The 19801-nt window shown below is 40.3% G+C and overlaps 1 protein-coding gene across 3 annotated transcripts in view; it reads right to left on the reverse strand.

Moving 5' to 3' along the window:
• TPR (translocated promoter region, nuclear basket protein) overlaps nt 1–19801 on the reverse strand; it is a 63840-nt gene that overhangs the window by 28218 nt on the left and 15821 nt on the right. For 2 of the 3 annotated variants that reach the window (XM_070056231.2, XM_070056230.2), the window contains exons 14-30: nt 19297–19404; nt 18254–18480; nt 17488–17651; nt 16905–17038; nt 16679–16827; nt 15614–15776; nt 13595–13729; nt 12000–12140; nt 10955–11120; nt 8376–8542; nt 6992–7144; nt 6473–6589; nt 3763–3966; nt 3476–3660; nt 2905–3052; nt 970–1107; nt 754–885 (exon numbers count right to left, since the gene is read on the reverse strand). In XM_070056231.2, coding sequence (XP_069912332.2) covers nt 754–885; nt 970–1107; nt 2905–3052; nt 3476–3660; nt 3763–3966; nt 6473–6589; nt 6992–7144; nt 8376–8542; nt 10955–11120; nt 12000–12140; nt 13595–13729; nt 15614–15776; nt 16679–16827; nt 16905–17038; nt 17488–17651; nt 18254–18480; nt 19297–19404 — 2631 coding nt within the window. The remainder of the gene's footprint in view (nt 1–753; nt 886–969; nt 1108–2904; nt 3053–3475; nt 3661–3762; nt 3967–6472; nt 6590–6991; nt 7145–8375; nt 8543–10954; nt 11121–11999; nt 12141–13594; nt 13730–15613; nt 15777–16678; nt 16828–16904; nt 17039–17487; nt 17652–18253; nt 18481–19296; nt 19405–19801) is intronic. The other variant, XM_070056234.2, reaches the window with a different exon arrangement.

Consider the following 19801-nt stretch of genomic DNA (forward strand, 5'->3'; position numbering starts at 1 on the left):
TATAATGAAAAATGTATAATGCATTACAATTTAACACATGATTCCTGATTCCACTAACCAGGAAAGGCAGAACAATGTAACACAAATGTATCAGGATAAGGACAGATTATCCTCACTTCTTGATTTTTATAGTTTGTGTAATAAAAACAGAAATAACTTAGACTCTGTAACTCTACAATTCTATGCAGGTAGCAATAATGGTCACCATTCTAGAGCATTTTCTAGGTGCCAGGTACTAGGTAAACTGCTCTACATTTGTCTACTTTTGTCACATGAAGAGAGATATTCTATCATTTTATAAATAAGGAAAACTGAAGCTCAGAAATGTGAAGAACTCTCACAAGTCACCAAACTGGTATGGGTCAGGCAGATTTCCAGCCTTCTGTCAAATTACAGGAACCACAGTTTCCAGCTATACCATGCTAGATGGTTTCATTTCTCCAAAGGACAGGTCTTCCTACAGTGCTTCAGTAAGCTTCAAGTTCTTATATAATGTTTCATAAAAAACACTGTGGAAATAGCGTACTAGCTAAAACTTTGGAATTTGAGGGAAATAAATACCTATTTTTTAAAAAAAATAGAGAATGTAACCAAAATTTTTTTTTTCAAAATTGAGTTTACTATCTATCACAGATATATGCATGACATATTCATTGATAAACACTAGTTCCACAACTATTTATCTCCTGTAACTTACTCCATTATTTAAAATCAGTGTTTCCATGTTTTGGGATGGGTGCTACCTTCATTTACCTGGTTACGTGCTTTCCAACGTTTGACGTCCTCTTCCAACAACTTCTTCTCTGCCTGCAACATACCACTCTTCTCACTGAGCTCGGCATTTGCTTCTTGTAAGGGTAAAATATCTAGCTCAAGTTTCCTCACCTGAAAACAGAGCCAGTATTTTCTTGTAAACATTAATTTATAACAACCCTAAAATCAGTAAATGCTTGCACTCTGACTACAAACCTTTGCTTGCATTTGCTGCAGATCCTGTTCTAGCCTCTCCTTTTCTTCTCGTAGCATCTTATTGGTCTCCATAACTACATTCATCGTTTCAGTTTTCTTCATCAGTTCTTCATGCTGAGCCATCGTTTTTGCAGTCACCTGAAGGTTGTAAACACATACACATCTAATAGCTGAAAAAAAGCTGCTTTTTACTAGTTCTACCTCTCCTGACAGTATAAAGGGTTTCATTTTCAACTTTTAGTTAAGTCAACTTTCAAAATTAGCACTTTTAAAAATTTATAGTTTGTTTTTTCTGTGATGTTACTGAAAGTTTAAAAAAATACAAGAAATTACAAAGAAAGACACTACAAATCATCCCAAAAATAAGCAGTACTAACACTATATCAAAACACTGTTTATTTTTTATCTTGCTACGATGCTTTTATTAATGTTTCTAAAGTGATGCTACTTTAAAAAAACAAAAAACAAAAAAAAGCATTTGAAAGGTGGAGAGATGTTCCAGGCCAAAGCCAAGAGTCCAGAATTCCATGAGTCTCTCATGTGGGTAACAGGGACTCAGATATTTGAGATATCACCTGCCCCCTTCAAGGGTGCACATAAACAGAAAGCAGGACAGGAAGCAGAGGAGTTTGGACCTGAACCAGGCAATCTGATACGGGATGTAGGCATCTAAACCAGCAACTTAACCGCTGTGATAAACTGCTATCATCTTGATGCTCACTTTTTACCCTGTGGTTCAGATATCCCTCATTATTTGTTTCTGTTGTTTGATCAGTTGGTTTCAAGGAATTTTACTGAGTATCTATTGAACTCTGATCTCTTTTATTGTGGGTAAAATTATCCATCTTTTGCACGTGATGCCACTGTTCCCCACACCAGTTTTAAAAGTACAATAGTTTTCATGGTGCCATGCTACATAGTTCATTCTTGGTCAGATGTCATATTATTTCTGATGTGACATGGATTAGCTGACCTTCTTTCTCCTGTATCTAAAAGTTGGTTTTCTCCTCTGAACTTGCTTGTGGGCTGGACATTTTCTAGTACTTGCTTTTCCCAAAGGAACAGCAAAGGAAACAAGACAGACTCAGATAACATATAATCTTTCTCAGAAATTCTGATTCCACTCTTTTTGTTCCAAGTTAGTGCCATGAACTGGAGGCCCTATTTGGTTTCACCTTATAGTCCCACTGCAGTACCTTTTGTTTTCTGACAATATACTGTCCCTTTGTGTGAAATTCTGTAACCGTTGCAATACATCATTCCATTCTAGAATGACTTCCAGATGTGTCTGGCAACTATAAATAATTAAGATGGCTGGAATTTATTAAGCACATACTACCCATTAGCAATGGTTCCAAACGTTCCATGTGCACTAACTAAATCTTTACTACTATTATTCAAATTTTATAGATGAAACCAAGGGCAAGCAAGTTAAACAATATACCCAAGCGCATATAGGTAATGGTATGAAGCTAAATCTGAAACCAAGCATTTTGGTTCAGTAAGAATGTTGTACAAATTGGGCCGGCGCCACGGCTCACTAGGCTAATCCTCCACCTTGCGGCGCCGGCATACCGGGTTCTAGTCCCGGTCGGGGCGCCGGATTCTGTCCCGGTTGCCCCTCTTCCAGGCCAGCTCTCTGCTGTGGCCAGGGAGTGCAGTGGAGGATGGCCCAAGTGCTTGGGCCCTGCACCCCATGGGAGACCAGGAGAAGTACCTGGCTCCTGCCATCGGATCAGTGCAGTGCACCGGTCGCAGCGCGCCAGCCGTGGCGGCCATTGGAGGGTGAACCAACGGCAAAAGGAAGACCTTTCCCTCTGTCTCTCTCTCACTGTCCACTCTGCCTGTCAAAAAAAGAATGTTGTACAAATTAAATTTTATATAAATGAGCTCTTTTCTTTCAACAATCACATTCTGAAAGCTTAGTACACATACCTGGACTTTCTCCCTCTCAGCATTTAGACTGTCTTGCAGTTCCTGCAGCTCTCTTTCTAACAGTTCAACCCTTTGTCGATAACGTAGACTTTCCACCTGAGCCACTTCAAATCTAGTTTCAGCAATTTCTTTTTCTCTTCGTATAAATCTACAAGAATATGTTAAGATTTTATTTGAATTAAGAAATAAGGCCAACACAACACTTCAAAACATGGGTAATTTTTAAAATACAAAAATCAAATGAATGACTGTTTTGACTAATTATAAACAATGGGAGACAACATTTTTGTTTTTTATTAGACAGTATCTTTAGAAATTGATATACTTAAAGTGGCCTGGAGGCATTTAGTGCTTCAGGAAGAATTCACGTAAGTTCTTACTATCAGATTTGACTGTCAAGGCATTTAATATGCTAACAGTGACCACTAATTGGATAGTAGTGCATTTGTTGGTCACTAAGAGAGAAAACTGTAATATCCATATGTAACCTACAGATAAAATTCCCAATTTATACATTTATATTTTCATTTCATAACTGCACTAGAGACATTAGTATTGACACCTGACTTACCTGAGGATTTCTAGAATCTGCTCTTGTGATTTTCCTTCTTCACTGAGAGAGACATTCAATGGACCCTGTGCACCCTCCTTCATCGAGGCAACAACCTTGTCACTTAAATTTTCAATCTGATCATGAAGTAATCTATTTTGTTTCTCCAGATCCTCACAGCGAGACATGCACTTAGAAACTTCATCCTGTAATCCAGGAGGGTATCACAACAGCAGGTTTCCAATGCATGATAAAGACCCCAGCTCTCCCAATTCTCCACACCATTCTATTATGCTCCGTTAAAATACCTTTAACATTCTCTCTCTCTCCTCCCAAGATGCTTTACACTCCAGCAACTGTGATTCCGCTTTCTGGGTTGTTTCTTCCAGATGCTGACGGGCTGAGGCCATTTTTGAAACTTGCTCCTTGGCAGCCTGCAGAGCCTCCACATCCGCGGCATGCAGCATGAGCTCTCTCTCGTACTTGTTCTGGGCCTCCACAGCCATCTTGGCCTGCAAGACGTCATTGCCCAGGGACACACGAGACTGACAATCCTCAAAGCTGGGCAGTGCTTTCAGAAAATACACATACTGTGCTTTTTAAAACAAGTGAAGACTATCTAAATGCTATACTGTATCCACTTAAGAAAATATTTAAAAACTGTTAAAACAATACTATATAGCAATTTGGAATAAAAAACCAAATGTGACTCAGCTATGTAGAATATAGCCATATATACATACTTAAAGAGAACAAAGGAAACGAGACTTGATGGCGAATTAGATACAGATTGAACATCCCTTATCTGAAATGCCTGGGAAGTATTTCACAGTTCGGATTTCTTGGGTCTTGGACTATATGCACAGATTTTATGGGCTGACCATCTCTAAGCTGAAAATCCATAATGTCCCTTAATCTAAAACTGCACAAGAAACAACAGGGTGTAGCAGCATTCTGAAATTCAGATTAGATATATTTTATAAAGATTTTATTTATTTGAGAAGTAGAGTTACAGATATTGAGAGGGAGAGACAGAGAGAAAGGTCTTCCTTCTGTTGGTTTACTCCCCAGGTGGCTGCAACAGCTGAGGCTGCGCCCATCCAAAGCCTCCTGGAAGAAGGGCAGCTGGGAACAGCACCGGCGCACATATGGGATGCCGACACCATACGCGGAGAATTAACTTACTGTGCCATGGTGCTGGCCCCAGATAGATTTTTTTTTTTAAAGATTTATGTATTGGGGCTGGCACTGTGGCACAGTGGGTAAAGCCTCCACTTGCAGTGTTGGCATCCCATATGGGCACTGGTTCGAGTCTCAGCTGCTCCACTTTCGATTCAGCTCTCCGCTGTGGCCTGGGAAAGCAGTGGAAGATAGCCCAAGTCCTTGGGCCCTGTACCCGTGTGGGAGACCCAGAAGAAGCTCCTGGCTCCTCTTGGCTTTGGATCAGCATAGCACCAGTCGTTGTGGTCATCTAGGGGAGTGAACCAGCAAATGGAAGATCTCTTTCTCTGCTCTCTGTAACTCTGCCTTTCAGATAAATAAATAAATAACTTTATTTTATTTTTTATTTTATTTTTTTTATTTTTTTTATTTTTGACAGGCAGAGTGGACAGTGAGAGAGAGAGACAGAGAGAAAGGTCTTCCTTTGCCGTTGGTTCACCCTCCAATGGCCGCCGCGGCCAGCGCGATGTGGCCGGCGCACCGCGCTGATCCGATGGCAGGAGCCAGGAGCCAGGTGCTTTTCCTGGTCTCCCATGGGGTGCAGGGCCCAAGCACCTGGGCCATCCTCCACTGCACTCCCGGGCCACAGCAGAGGGCTGGCCTGGAAGAGGGGCAACCGGGACAGAATCCGGCGCCCCGACCGGGACTAGAACCCGGTGTGCCGGCGCCGCTAGGCGGAGGATTAGCCTAGTGAGCCGCGGCGCCGGCCTAAATAAATAACTTTAAAAATTTATTTATTTGAAAGGCAGAGTTAGAGAATCAGAGACAGAGACAGAAAGAGAAAAAGAGAGATATTTTCCACCCATTAGGTCACTCCCTAAGTGGCTGCAACAGTTAGGGCTGAACTAGGCTAAAGCCAGGAGCTTCTTCCAGGTCTCCCACGTGGGTGCAGGGGCCCAAGCACTGGGGGCACCTTCAGCTGCTTTCCCCAGGCCATTATCAGGGAGCTGCATCAGAAGTGGAGCAGCTGGGCCATAAGCCAGCACCCATATGGGAGGCTGGCATCGCAGGTGGTGGCTTTACTCACTACACTACAACACTGGTCTCTAGATATATTTCTACCTATACATTATGGCCAAGGATAATTCATTTTTATCTAACTTAAGACTTTCTTGTGTATTCTACTCTCAATGCTGGTGAGTCAGTGGCACAAGACAGGCGACGCGGACCGAGCATGATCGTCCTGGCCGGCTGCCTTCCCTGTACATATGTGACTCTCGCCCGGTAACCCACACGGGACCGTTCGGGGACTGACCTGCGAGAACCCCCCGTGTTCAAGAGTGGCGCGCCAATAAACGCCCTGTGGCCAGTGTCAAAGAAACCCTCGCCGTTGTGGCCGTTTCTGTTGCTGCCCACACCCCGTCCCCTGCCCACTGTCACCCATCCCCGAACTGTGTTTTCAGGTACTGAACAGCAATGAAGTTGCTGTACGTCCCACAAAAAAAAAAAAAAAAAAAAAAAAAAGCTTGCTGAGTTGAGGGAAGGTTTCTGTGACTATGCTGTCTACAACACAGGTTCACAATCACACCAGAAAAGAACAGCAACAGCAAGAAAATGCTTATGAATGAGAACAAGTGCACAGTTGATCTGCTAATCCTGTTTCTATCCTTTTTTCCATTTCCCAGATTCCTTTGTTAGAGACATTGCAGAATTTACTTTTAGCCTTTACCTACGCTTTGCAATGTATCTTAATCCAAGTTCTGTAACCTTGGAAATATTCTTCCCGTGCACCTACTCCAAGAAGCAGCCTCGGGACTGAGGCTCCTGTCTCAAAGCAGCAGGGACAGCAGCACTTACCTGCTCCTGGCAGTCACGTCTGGCCTGCTGTTCATTACTTAAAGCTGTGCTGGCTCTCTGAAGAGCTTCCTGCACTTCATTCTGCACACTAGAAAGTGTTTTCTTCAACTCAGATAACTAGACAGTGAGAATAAGATTAACATCAGTTAACTGTTAACTTATTTGGAAAATACTGAAGACAAAATTTTAACAGCCTAACTAACCCAAAGGACTGCTGCTAAACTTAAAAACTGTTATAACTCGGTATAATCTACTATGCAAGCTTTGCAAATCTGGATGTACTCTCTGCTGTTAGCAAAAGTCACACCTTAGGCAGAGACTTCATCAAAGAAACAAGGACACCAGAGGCAACAGCCACATATACAGCACAGGGTAAAAGAAAACGAAAACTGTTTTGTTTCCTCTGTGTTCATCAATTTGTCACGATGAACTGAATGTGAACTAAAGAGCTCATTAAAAGAATCCAAGTCTTTATACAAAGGAAAAAAAAAAAAAAGATGAACAATGCTAGTAACTTACCTGTTGTTCCATGCTTTCTATAGCTTTTCTCTTGTCATCCTGAAGTTCTTGTTTTTCCTTTTCTACTTCCATCAACTTCTTTTCCAACTGTGTCTGAAACTCAGCTGATTCTTTTAAACGAACTTCAATGTTCTTACGTACTTCTTCTGTCACCTTCACCGTATTAGAAAACAGTAAGACACAAAAATTATATACACTTCAAAGTAGATGATTAGTTTCTCAAAAGAGGCATTAAAATTAATATTTGCATTATATCAGAAAAAGCATCCATTAATGCTGATTAAAAGATGCAAAACAAGTAAGGACACCACACACAAAACTACAGGGTTGTTTGCTCTCAACATGCCTACTGGCCATTTTTCTCCTTTGAAGTGGAATTTGAATTTTTTAAAAAAAGACTATTTACTGAAAGGCAGAGTGACAGAGAGAGAGAATCAATCTTCCAACTGTTGGTTCACTCCTCAAATGGCTACAATGGCTGGGGCTGAGCCACGTGGAAGCCAGAAGCCTGGAACTCCATCCAAGTCTCTCATGTGGGTGGTTGGGTCCTAAGTACTCGACCTGTTACTTGCTGCTTTCCAGGATCAAACACAGGGAGCTGGACTGGAAGCAGAGTAGCCAGGTCTTGAACCGGCTTTATGATATGGGATGTCAATGTCCCAAACAGTGGCTTAACTCGCGGCACCACAACTCTGGCTTCAGAATTCCAATCTGTCACCTCACCTTCAACTCTTACATCTACCTAACTGAAGTTATTTTCCATATATATTTTGATTTCCACTGATACTAACCACAAAAGGATCTTTTAAAACTGCGGCCCCTACTGCTACAGCTTCCAAAAATAAACTTGTGTTGTCCAATCTACATTAATCTTTTTCAAATGAGTAACAAATTCTGGTCATATGTTAAAAACCAGATTGGTTCTAAATAAGGATATGGAGTGTACTTTAACATGATATTGAAAACCTTTCACATTTGGTTCAGGATTACTTTTGTAATTGCACTCCTCAGGGACTGATTGCAAATTCAGTACAACAGCCACACTATCAATATCTGAAGCCATTCTACATTGGCTGGGGGTCAACTACCTCTTTCTACTATCTGACTTTCATTCAAGTCACTGCACAAATCCTGTCTCTCCTAAAAAGCCATGTACATCCAGGAGACAAATAACCTTTTCTAAAAGCTTCTAATTTTTAGCATTTATCTTTATCTTTCAATTACAACTTCCCCTTCTGTATAGACTTTGTGTGCTTTTGTTTTACCTGGCATATTAGATTCAAATTACTGTCAGTGTAATGATATCAGTACAGTTCATACCACAGTACTTCATACACATAAAAGTTAGTATACATATTCACATTTAACTTGGAATAGTTCATACCTGCTTTTCCTTGTTCAGGGATTCTTCTAAACTTGTAACCATTGCTCGATACTGTTCCACATTACTTGCACTTGTTTTGAGTCTCTCCTTCAAGTCATTCAATTGCTCTTCTGCCTGCCTAAGCTGACTTAGAAGATCGTCTACATCTTCTTTGTCACTAGACTGACCTAGAAGATACAATAAATAGTATTACAGGTAACTGTTCTCCAAACACTTGTGCAATTAGAATTAAAGCTCAAATACAGAAGTACTGAATTATCTATAAAGTACATTTCTGGGTGGGCGCTATGGCACAGTAGGTTAATCCTCCGCGTGTGGCACTGGCATCCCATATGGGCGCTGGTTCGAGTCACTGCTGCTTTTGTTTTTTTTTTTTTTAAATATATTTTTTATTTATTTATTTATTTATTTATTTATTTATTTATTTATTTTTTGATAGGCAGAGTGGACAGTGAGAGAGAGAGACAGAGAGAGAAAGGTCTTCCTTTGCCGTTGGTTCACCCTCCAATGGCCGCTGCTGCAGCCGGCGCACCGCGCTGATCCGATGGCAGGAGCCAGGATCCAGGTGCTTTTCCTGGTCTCCCATGGGGTGCAGGGCCCAAGCACCTGGGCCATCCTCCACTGCACTCCCTGGCCATAGCAGAGGGCTGGCCTGGAAGAGGGGCAACCGGGACAGAATCCGGCGCCCCGACCGGGACTAGAACCCGGTGTGCCGGCGCCGCAAGGTGGAGGATTAGCCTATTGAGCCACGGCGCCGGCCCTGCTTTTGTTTTTTTAACAAGCAAAGTTAGACAGTGAGAGAGAGAGAGAGAGAGAGAAAGGTCTTCCTTCCATTGGTTCACCCTCCAAATGGCCACTACTGCTGGTGCGCTACGCCGATCATGAAGCTAGGAGCCAGGTGCTTCCTCCTTGTCTCCCATGCGGGTGCAGGGGCCCAAAGACTTGGGCCATCCTCCACTGCCTTCCTGGGCCACAGCAGAGAGCTGGAATGGAAGAGGAGCAACCAGGACAGAATCCAGTGCCCTGACCGGGACTAGAACCCGTGGTGCCAGTGCTGCAGGCGAAGGACTAATCCTAGTGAGCTGTGGCACTGGCCACAGCTGTCTTCTTTCAACCCAGCTCTCTGTTGTGGCCTGGGAAAGCAGTGGAGGATGGCTCAAGTGCTTGGGCCCCTGCACCTGTGTGGGAGACCCCGCAGAAGCTCCTGGCTCCCGGCTTTGTTTGGATCAGCGCAGCTCTGGCCATTGTGGCCATTTGGGGAGTGAACCCAGCAGATGGAAGACCTCTCTATCTCCTCTACCCCTCACTGTCTTTAACTCTACCTCTCAAATAAATGAATAAAATCTTTAAAAAAGTACATTTCAATCCATACTGAATACCAAAACAAAAACTATTAGGTACTTTGCTATTATGTTACTATTACAAAAAATTTCAACTATTTGAAAAGTATATTTAGAGAATATCAAGCATTTCTCCTAAATTGAGGTTGTTATTTGAAGAACTAACTAGATTCTTGATTTACTGTTTAAACATCACTCTAAAATACAAAGTCTAAAAAATTCAACCTAAATTTTGTTATTAAAAATGTATAGAAAAGGAAGAAAGTTGAGGTTGAAAAGTTTTTATATCATAAGTTAATAAGAAAGGACTATTGAGTAATTACATATCTATTACATGTATTAGAAATCTACAGCTATACACACACTTAAATCCAAACTTTTTTTCCATTCCATTAAGAAATAAAACCTTGTATGAAAGATTATCTGGATACATTCTGAATTTGAAATAGTATAATAAAAAGGAGAGAAAATCTGATGCAACAAATATTTTACCTAAGGTTATCAACAAGTACAGATTACGAATACTGCTTTACATAAAACTAAATTATTGGCCCGCGCTGCGGCTCACTAGGCTAATCCTCTACCTTGCGGCACCGGCACACCGGGTTTAGTCCCGGTCGGGGCGCCAGATTCTGTCCCGGTTGCCCCCCTTCCAGGCCAGCTCTCTGCCATGGCATGGGAATGCAGTGGAGGATGGCCCAGGTGCTTGGGCCCTACACCCCATGGGAGACCAGGATAAGTACCTGGCTCCTGCCATCGGATCAGCGCAGTGCGCAGGCCGCAGTGGCCATTGGAGGGTAAACCAATGGCAAAGTAAGACCTTTGTCTCTCTCACTATCCACTCTGCCTGTCAAACAAACAAACAAACAAAAAACACCAAACAATTATTTCCTTAAGTGAACACTATCATTATAGATTTAAAAAATTTTCTCTCTAAAAGGAAAGGGTGAAAACCCCAAACCCCTTAGCTTTATGTAAAGTGAACAATTTTGAAAGCCTCATAAATGGTTCAAGAAATGAAAAACTCAGAACATCCCTTCTTTGGTATCATGAGAACTATTTTGGATGTTAGAAGACTACAAATCTGTTCATTTAAAACAAAATTAATCTTTGATATATAAACAGTAAAAACTCTGTTACTGGCATCCACAACGAATAAGGCTATTTATTTACAGCATACATTACAGAATTGAAGCAATGTTTCGTTTACTTAGTATTTCAAGCTCCACTCATTTCTACCTTTACCAGTTCTCTGTGAGGACTGAGAAGCAAGCTGGACTTCCACGTTACTGAGGTGCTGTTTCAATGTAGCAATTTCCTTCTGAGCATTTTTTAATAGCTCTTTTGTGTTCAGGTGAAGATTTATCTCAGTATCCAACTGTCTCTTTGTATCTAAAAGTTGAACCTGTAAGAAAAAAATACATTATCCCTATAAAACCTTTTTCAGGTTCGTAAGAAACCAGAGGTTTTTTTACAGACCCCCAGAACTCGCTCAGAGTCAAGTGAATGGACTTCTGCTCCTCTCCCAAAGCAACCAAGAAAGCAGAACAGACATTAAACAACTCCAATTCCAGAGAAGGGAAACAAAAGAGGTGATCTCTGGGATTGCTCCAGATGTACGGACTTACAAATTCCCACGTTATGACACAAGGAAAGGGAAATGAGGCACAGGCCTGCCAACTCCTTGCATCAGTAACACAGGGACTACAGCAGCTCGAGTTCATAGAAGACTTGGCAAAGACAGAACACTCTGCACTGTGCCCCTTGAACATTAGGAGTGATCTGTGCACACACGTGAGAAAATGACTCCAGGCAGGGGAAAGAATCACCCAGAGTGACTAGAGTGAAGGGTGCTGGCACTCAGAATAACTTCTGTTTCAGCAGCCCGCCTGGAAGAAATCACAATCCACTGGACACTGGGCCCAGTCCTCATGAAGGTCTTGCCTCAGCAGTGGGAAACACGTCCTAGGCTAAGCACTGCTCTGGGCCTGCCTAATACATCACCAAAAGTAGGACTCAAACTATGTCTAATTAACTTTATTAAAATCCTAGAACACAGCTTAAGCAGATTCAAAGGAATACAAAATTACCCAGCACCTAACGGGGCAAAACTCACAATATATGGCACCCAAACAAAATTTAGCTGCAAACAAAGAATAAAGGGTAACAGAGTTTTTAAGTAATTTTTTTCAAAACCATGCTTCAACTTGCATATATGTCCACACTCCAGGTTTATTATGAAACATGAAGAAGCTACAGAAACTCACGATGGTTATGGACTCACATCTAGATTCCTAGTGAGTGTATGCCTTTGTTCCACCTCATTTTCTAACTTCTTCTTTAGATGAGAGATCTCATGTTCGAGTTTTTCAATCTGGTTACTAAGTCTTTGTTTGGTTTCTGTTTCAGATCGCTCTAGTATTCCCTACGGTAAAAGAGAGAGTTTAGTTAAGTTTACCAACAAAGTAAAAGAAGCAATACAAAGATAATTATAAGCTGTAGGGATTTAGGGGATAATAATCCATTTTTCTTTCCTTTTTTTTTTTTTTAATTTATTTGACAGATAGTGTTAGACAGTGAGAGAGAGAGACAGAGAGAAAGGTCTTCCTTCTGTTGGTTCAACCCCCAAATGGCTACTACGGCCAGCGCTGTGCTGATCCGAAGTCAGGAGCAGCCAGCTGCTTCTTTCTGGTCTCCCATGTAAGTGCAGGGCCCAAACCTTGGGCCATCCTCCACTGTCCTCCCAGGCCATAGCAGAGAGCTGGACTGGAAGAGGAGGAACCGGGACTAGAACCCGGCGCCCCTATGGGATGCTGGTGCCACAGGCGGAGGATTAACCAAGTAAGCCATGGCACTGGCCCATAATCCATTTTTCTACATGAACAGTATAAAGTATTAATCAAGAAAATATTTATATAACAGGGAAAAAAAACAAGTTTTAATACTCATTCAGATTTTCAAGTTTTAATGAAAAACAAAACCCAAAATATTAATCTGGAAAAAGTTAAGCTGCATAGGATCTTGTAATTATAGATCTGAATATCAAACTTGCCAATTCCATGATTTCAATCCATTCTCTCTCTCTCTCTTTTTTTAACAGTTATTTATTTTAAAGTCAAACATAGAGACATCTTCATTCCACTGGTTCATTCTCCAGAAGGCTGCAATGGTCAGGGCCAGGACCAGGCCAAAGCCTGGAGCCAGGAACTTTTTCTAGGTCTCCCACATTTGTGACAGGAACCCTAGCATTTGGACTATCTTACATTGCTTTTCTCAGGCCATTAACAGGGAGCTGGGTGGAAAGTGGACCAGTGCTAACATGGGATACCAACGTCACAGGTAGTAGCTCTACCCTCTAGACCACAGGGCTGGTCTCTCAATCCATTCACTTACAGGTTTTTTTTTTTTTTGTAAAAAGATTTATTTGAAAGTCAGAGTTACACAGAGAGAGAAGGAGAAGGAGAAGGAGGCAGGGAGGGGGAGAGGGAGAGGAGCCAGGAGCTGCTTCTGGGTCTCCCATGTGGGTGCAGGGTCCAAGGACTTGGGCATCTTCTGCTGCTTTCCCAGGCCATAGCAGAGAGCTGGATGGAAGTGGAGCAGCCAAGACTCGAGTGAACGCCCATATGGGATGTCGGTAATGCAGGTGGCAGCTTTATCTGCTACACCACAGTGCCGGCCCCACTTGCCGGCCCCACTTAACAGGTTTTTTAAAAAAACCATTAAAATGTCTTAAAAAGCTCCCAAACTCACTGATCATAATGGATGATAAAAGTGACAAAAACACTTTTCAAAGTAAAAAAACTGAGAAAACAAAAGGAACAAACTACCCAAATTCAACTTTTATCAATTTTTTCCCCCACACGATTTTTATTTGGTTACCTGAATTGTCTGCAGATTAGTTAGCAGCAGGTTTTGCCCTCTTTGTTCAGCTAACAGAGACTCTCTTTGCTGGGAAAGACGAACTTCTGATAATTTAAGCATTTCCTTTTCCTTCTTCAAATTTTCTGCTCTTACCTTGAGGCATATACAAGTGAAAGAAAAGAATGCTGGATGACATGGTGCCAAGTTTAGTAATATAGTTACAAATTAAAATGATACCATTATTACTACATTTTTCCTTAATGCTACTTGGAGACTATTTCTTTGTTGTAAGTAAATATAGCTGTTAGTTTTGTGTGCTGAAATATGAAGGAAAATTATTTCAACCACCACAATTACTCATGTTCCACGTTAACAAGAACAGCAAAAAACAAAACAAAACAAAAACCCCACTACAATGACAGTAAAAAACCAAAATTGCAAACCTATGCTACAGCCACACCTACAGCCACACATGCACACTATTAAACAATTCAAGTTTGTGTCCAAATTGGTTTCTAAGTACCTGACTAAAAATGGTGACTGATTTTTTTAAAGTGCCTCCCTCCTTCAACTTCCCAATGGAGGGTGTAATTCAACAAAGGATTCAAATTTACAGTTGATGTATCACATCAATTACTAACCAGAACACTCATGCTTGATATTTATGGCTTATGATGAGTGGGAACAAGATCTAATGGTAAAACAGAGCAGGTAGAGTTAGAAAACTCGGGTTCAAATCTAGCACCGCGGCTCACTAGGCTAATCCTCCACCTATGGCGTCGGCACCCCAGGTTCTAGTCCCGGTCGGTGTGCTGGATTCTGTCCCGGTTGCTCCTCTTCCAGTCCAGCTCTCTGCTGTGGCCTGGGAGTGCAGTGGAGGATGGCCCAAGTGCTTGGGCCCTGCACCCCATGGGAGACCAGGAGGAAGCACCTGGCTCCTGGCTTCGTGATCGGCACAGTGCCGGCTGTGGTGGCCATTTGCGGGGAGTGAACCAATGGAAGGAAGACCTTTCTCTCTGTTTCTCTCTCACTGTCTGTAACTCTCTCTCTCACTGTCTACCTCTGTTTGGTAAAAAAACAAAACAAAACAAAACAAAACAAAACAAAACTTGGGTTCAAGAACCAACCTATTCATCTCTTTTGAGTGATTGAAAATGGGCAGATTACTTATTAATTTAAGTCGATTTCTCACACATTAAATGTGGAACAATCACACTGAGCTCAAAAGCAGTAAAAAAAAATGAGAGGGGAACTTTTTAAAAAAGTAAAACACTATATAAAAAGTTTATCATCACTGAATTTAGTATTTAATTCAAAGCATTGTTAATTTCAGATAGACATTTACATTCAAATTAAAATTCAGAAATCTAATTTAAGCTAATGTGAATATTCTCTTATTGGACATGGGCAAAAATGGATAAGTACCAGTTGATATTACAGCCCAATGGTTTCAGTTTAATTCTGAAATGGAAGCCTTGTAAAGAAATCTTATTATTTTTTCCCTCTTCAATTGTTTTTTTAAAATTGTGTTCAAATTTAAGCTTATATTTCAATTCCATTTTCCCATGAAATTTATTTATTTATTTGAAAGGTAGAACGTCAGAGAGGGGGAGATAGAGATTTGCCATCTGCTAAATCACTGTCAAACAAACGGTCACGCAGTCAAGGGTATGACAGGCCAAAGCCAGGAGCCTCAAACTCCTGTGGTTACAGGGGCCCAAGTACTTGGGCCACCTTCTGCTGTCTTCCCAGGAAGCCCAGCAGAGCTGGACTGGAAGCAGAGCAGCTCAGACTCCAATGTGTGCTCTGATACGGGATTATGGTGTTGCTTAACCTGTTGCACCACAACACTGCTACCACTCTTCAATCTTAAGAGAATTGAAGACCCACCCATTAATGAATAGCTAGCTAGCTATATGCAAACTATGTAATCAAAGACAAAGCTCTCAAATATCTAAGTCATATCAATCAGTAATCTCAAAGTAATAATTAAAATGTAAACTGCAATTTATAATGCAGGAGGAATACTGATCTCACTTCTGCAACAGCGAGCTTTTCATTTGCTCCTCTCAAGTCTTGAGTCATCGTATTGATGATCTGCTCCTGCTTTTGAGTTGTTGCAGTGAGTTTTTGATTTCTCTCATGGAGGGATGTTATTTCTCGACGATATCCTTCAACATTATCTTGTAGCATTTCATAACTTACATAAAAGAAAGAGAATTCAATAAACAACTGAAATACTATATATAGTGTCCAGGTTACTAAAGAATTTTGTAACAGCTTAATTTTACATTATTTAATAATATGAAAAACTGGCCTCTATCATAACCTAAATCCTTCACCCCTCCCCCCCAAATTTAGCAGTTAAATTCAAGTTCTAAAGAAACATGTAGTTCACAATAATTTTTAATCTTATTCATTTTTTAATCATATTTAAAGAAGTACCAATACAATATTGAGAGATCACATCACAGCACGCCTCCTCGAACACACACATAATGCAGGTTATAATTTAAGATACTCATGTATAGTTTGAGATTGCTAAACCTCTTCCCCTCCTTAATCCTTTATCTTGTTTTCTTGGATGCTCCAATTCAAGTGTTCAACTATTAGACAGGGGTAACTGCTATTTCCTTACAAAAAACAAATTTATCATGTTCCATAAAAAAATAAATGCTAAATTAACAATGAATCTTGTAGCAGACAACCACAGTAAACCATAGTAAAATGACTGAGAAACTAAATTTTCCTATAATTACTGGCACTTGGCATCTCTCTCACCTAGAACAAAGAATGGATAAAAGATGTTGCTACTTCTCTCTCATCCTCTGGGGCACCAAAGAATGAAGTCCAACTGTAACAAGTCTCTATGTCTCAAGAAGGAAAGCCAGGAACATCTCTCACATGGACTTCAACCCACTAAAAAGCACCTCAGCACTGCGTAGGAGAATCATTAAACAACACTGAAACTCAGCCTGGAACACAACCCTCGAAATCACACCACTGAATGTTAATCCTTGGATTTGACTGATTTGAATGCTGATATATACAGATATATGTAACACTTGGGCCTTACTAATTTTTCAACAAAAGGAAATTTACCGTTTAGAAGCAAAATCTAGCTGGGTAGAAATTTTGGTGTTTTGTGATCGCAAATCTGTAACTTGTTCTTGAAGTTTCTCAAGTTGTTCATTTTGTACTTTCTCATTATCTGCTTTTTCTTTTTTGTAGTTCTCAAAAATTTCCTGCAACTAAATATTAGAGATTAGAGGACACTTTTCTCTAAAAACTCAATCCAATCTGTGATCCCTAACAGATATGATCTTACCTGTTTGAGAGCAGCCTTGGCTTCTATAGCCTCTGTTGATTCAATAACAGGCCCAGGAGCAGGAGTAGAAACAGTCTGTGAGGTGCTTGACCGTTTCGGAGTGGACATGAGAGAAATATCTTCCAAACTGGAAGCTTTGGGAAAGTAAAAAGACTCATCAAATGCTTGCAGGCACTCCTGAGTCAGCAGTAATCTGATATTCCCTTGTAAACACACTATTACCAAGTTAACAGGCTCTACTAAAAGAAATCGTAAGGTTAGAGAAGTTTTGAAGCAAAGCCTATTAAGCAATATATTGTTTTTGATTTATGATTAGAAATAACAGATTAAATGTTTAAATGTAATCAAACACTGGAACTCATTAATTCCAAGATGTACATTTTTCTAAAGTCAGCTTTTGTTCTTCCTTAGTAATATACAAAATAATGGTGCTCAGAACTGGAGACATGTTCGAATGAATAATGGGAGGCAGTGAAATCTGAAGCTTCCAGCATCAGTGTGCTTACTTATTGCTTATATTGCAAAACCCATTCCCTAAAATATGTTTCTGAAATGCCCCCTTAAAACAACATAGAAAACCCACCTTGTAAAGGAATGACAACTCCTGTTGTCTGCGACAATAAAATACGGTACATGTCTCGCTGACGAACTATGGAATCGACCAGCTGCATCTGATGCTGTCGCGACTCGCGGAGCTGCTCCAGCTCCGTGAGGGAGCTCTCAAGTCTGAGCTGAAGCTCAGTGATCCTGTGGGAAAACAGCCATCGTTCAGCTGCAAGACTGCACTGAGAGGATGCGTGATTTCTACCATGAATTACCTCAGCAACGTCTACCCCCCAGCACACTATTTCTGTCAATTCACGCCTCCTTTTGTCTCCTACTGCTAATATTTTAAGCACTCTGTAATTCCCAAAACTCACAGATTCATCGCTGTAATCTCAAAAATGTGTTTGCAAAAATTGTACCAATTCCACTGAGCTCTTTCTTGCTTTCACAGTATTTCTCCAACTCTAGCATCATACAAATTTTTCGAAAAACTCTTCATTCTGCTTAATTGCTACCTATTCTCTCCAAGATACCTGGTCTGTTCTTTGAAATTTAGGTTGTGTCCTCTACCTCAATGTTCCCACAGAAAAAATTATCTACTTATGCATCCATTTTATTGCCTATTACCCCTATCTTTTATATCTCATAAATTGAGGGTCCTATGAACAAAATTATCATTTTTGTATTGCTGCTCAATCTCCCCCTTCCCTCCCAAATCACTGTTATTGCTGAAGGTACTTCTGGGGGCACATAAGAAGCTTCAATAGAAGTCTGTTAGGAAACTGAAGTAGACAGTGGCTCACTTGGATGACGTAGTTTCTTGTTCTTCTCTTTCTCTGGTTTCCCCAAGTTCCCTAAGAGCCACTAAGAGCCGCTGGTTTTGCTGCTGGAGCTCTTCAATGTTTCTGTAGGACACCAGGTGCTGTGATATCACTTCTGATGAACTGCTTATGTCAGCAGAACTCACTTCCTCATCACGGATCACATGGTTGCCCCTTGCTTCTTCAAGTTCCATCAGAAGCACTCTAATCTAAAAACAAAGTATAATATGTTACTAATAATATCAGGGTTTGATTCTGGAAATACTTAGGTTATTTTTACGTACATATTGAAGGCAGTTATCTATTAAAACGCACCCAAATTACAACAAAAGAAACACAGTTCCCCATCTGTAAAACAATGATTAAGTAAGCTTCACAGATACACAGTGCAATTTATGTGTGTACTATAATGAATGGCAAAGGGAGACCAGGAGGATATAGCTGCAAACAAAAGCGTGCACATAATGCCACTCGTGGGACATTTTTATGTATGTGTACTGAATATACACATACACAAAAAACTGAGTAAAACCTGAGGATGAGATCTATTTACTGATGTGCTCATCTGAAAATAAAACAAGTGGCAGGGTAGTTTACATCACATGATTGTTATTTCTGGAAAAAAAAATCAACATATGTTTACATATGTCACATGTGTTTGTAGATGTAAAGAGGAAGAGAAAGAATATACAAGTCTCTTAATACTGGTTACCCTCTAAGATTTGGGGGCTAGAGAGAAGGAACTTAACACAACTTTTATTTATCATTGAACTGCTTGTTCTCTTATCCCAATGTATACCTAAAATTTGAAAATTCATCAAATACTTCAAAAAAACTGCTAGAAAACGAAACAAAATCAAACCAAATCAATGACTAGGCTATAACTCTACCAGAGTAGTATTTCTAATTGATTAGAATTTCTTATGTGGTTGTAGTTCTGTTTTGGCTACCTTAAAAGGGACTGAAATGTTACTGGGCAACCAAATAAAAAAAAAAAAACAGGAAAAGAAACAAAAATGTCTAACCTGCTGTGAAAGATCTTTTACTTGTATTTCCATTCTTTGATTGTCTCTTTCAAGTACAGATGAATGTTTATTGGCCTTATCAGTATCCTCCTGCAATCGTTGAATCTCCTATAAAACGTAATGTCAAGTGTCAATTCTGTACTTTCTTCTAGGACTTACATAGATAACAGATACGTCACACTCAAAACTACAGTAATCAAGTTATAAACTAAAAACACTGTGGTATCTAAAGTAAAAATTCTTTACAAATATGAACATATTATTTATTATTGTGAATACTGATCATTATAAATTTATCACTACATGATAACGGGGAGGTTGCAATCCTCCATCAGATTCACTGTCAACTACAATCTTAGAAGCCACACCGAATCCAGTGTATTACCAAACAATGTCATACAAATTCTCTTAAAAGCTGTTATAAGACAAAATCAAAGGACTACATTGAGATAACTATTATTACAATGACAACATGGAAATAAACATCAAAAGTAAAATATTTTAA

The sequence above is a fragment of the Oryctolagus cuniculus genome, chromosome 13 (genome assembly GCF_051225735.1).
Source record: "Oryctolagus cuniculus isolate XC-2025 breed Fujian yellow rabbit chromosome 13, ASM5122573v1, whole genome shotgun sequence".
Classification (NCBI taxonomy): Eukaryota; Metazoa; Chordata; class Mammalia; order Lagomorpha; family Leporidae; genus Oryctolagus; species Oryctolagus cuniculus.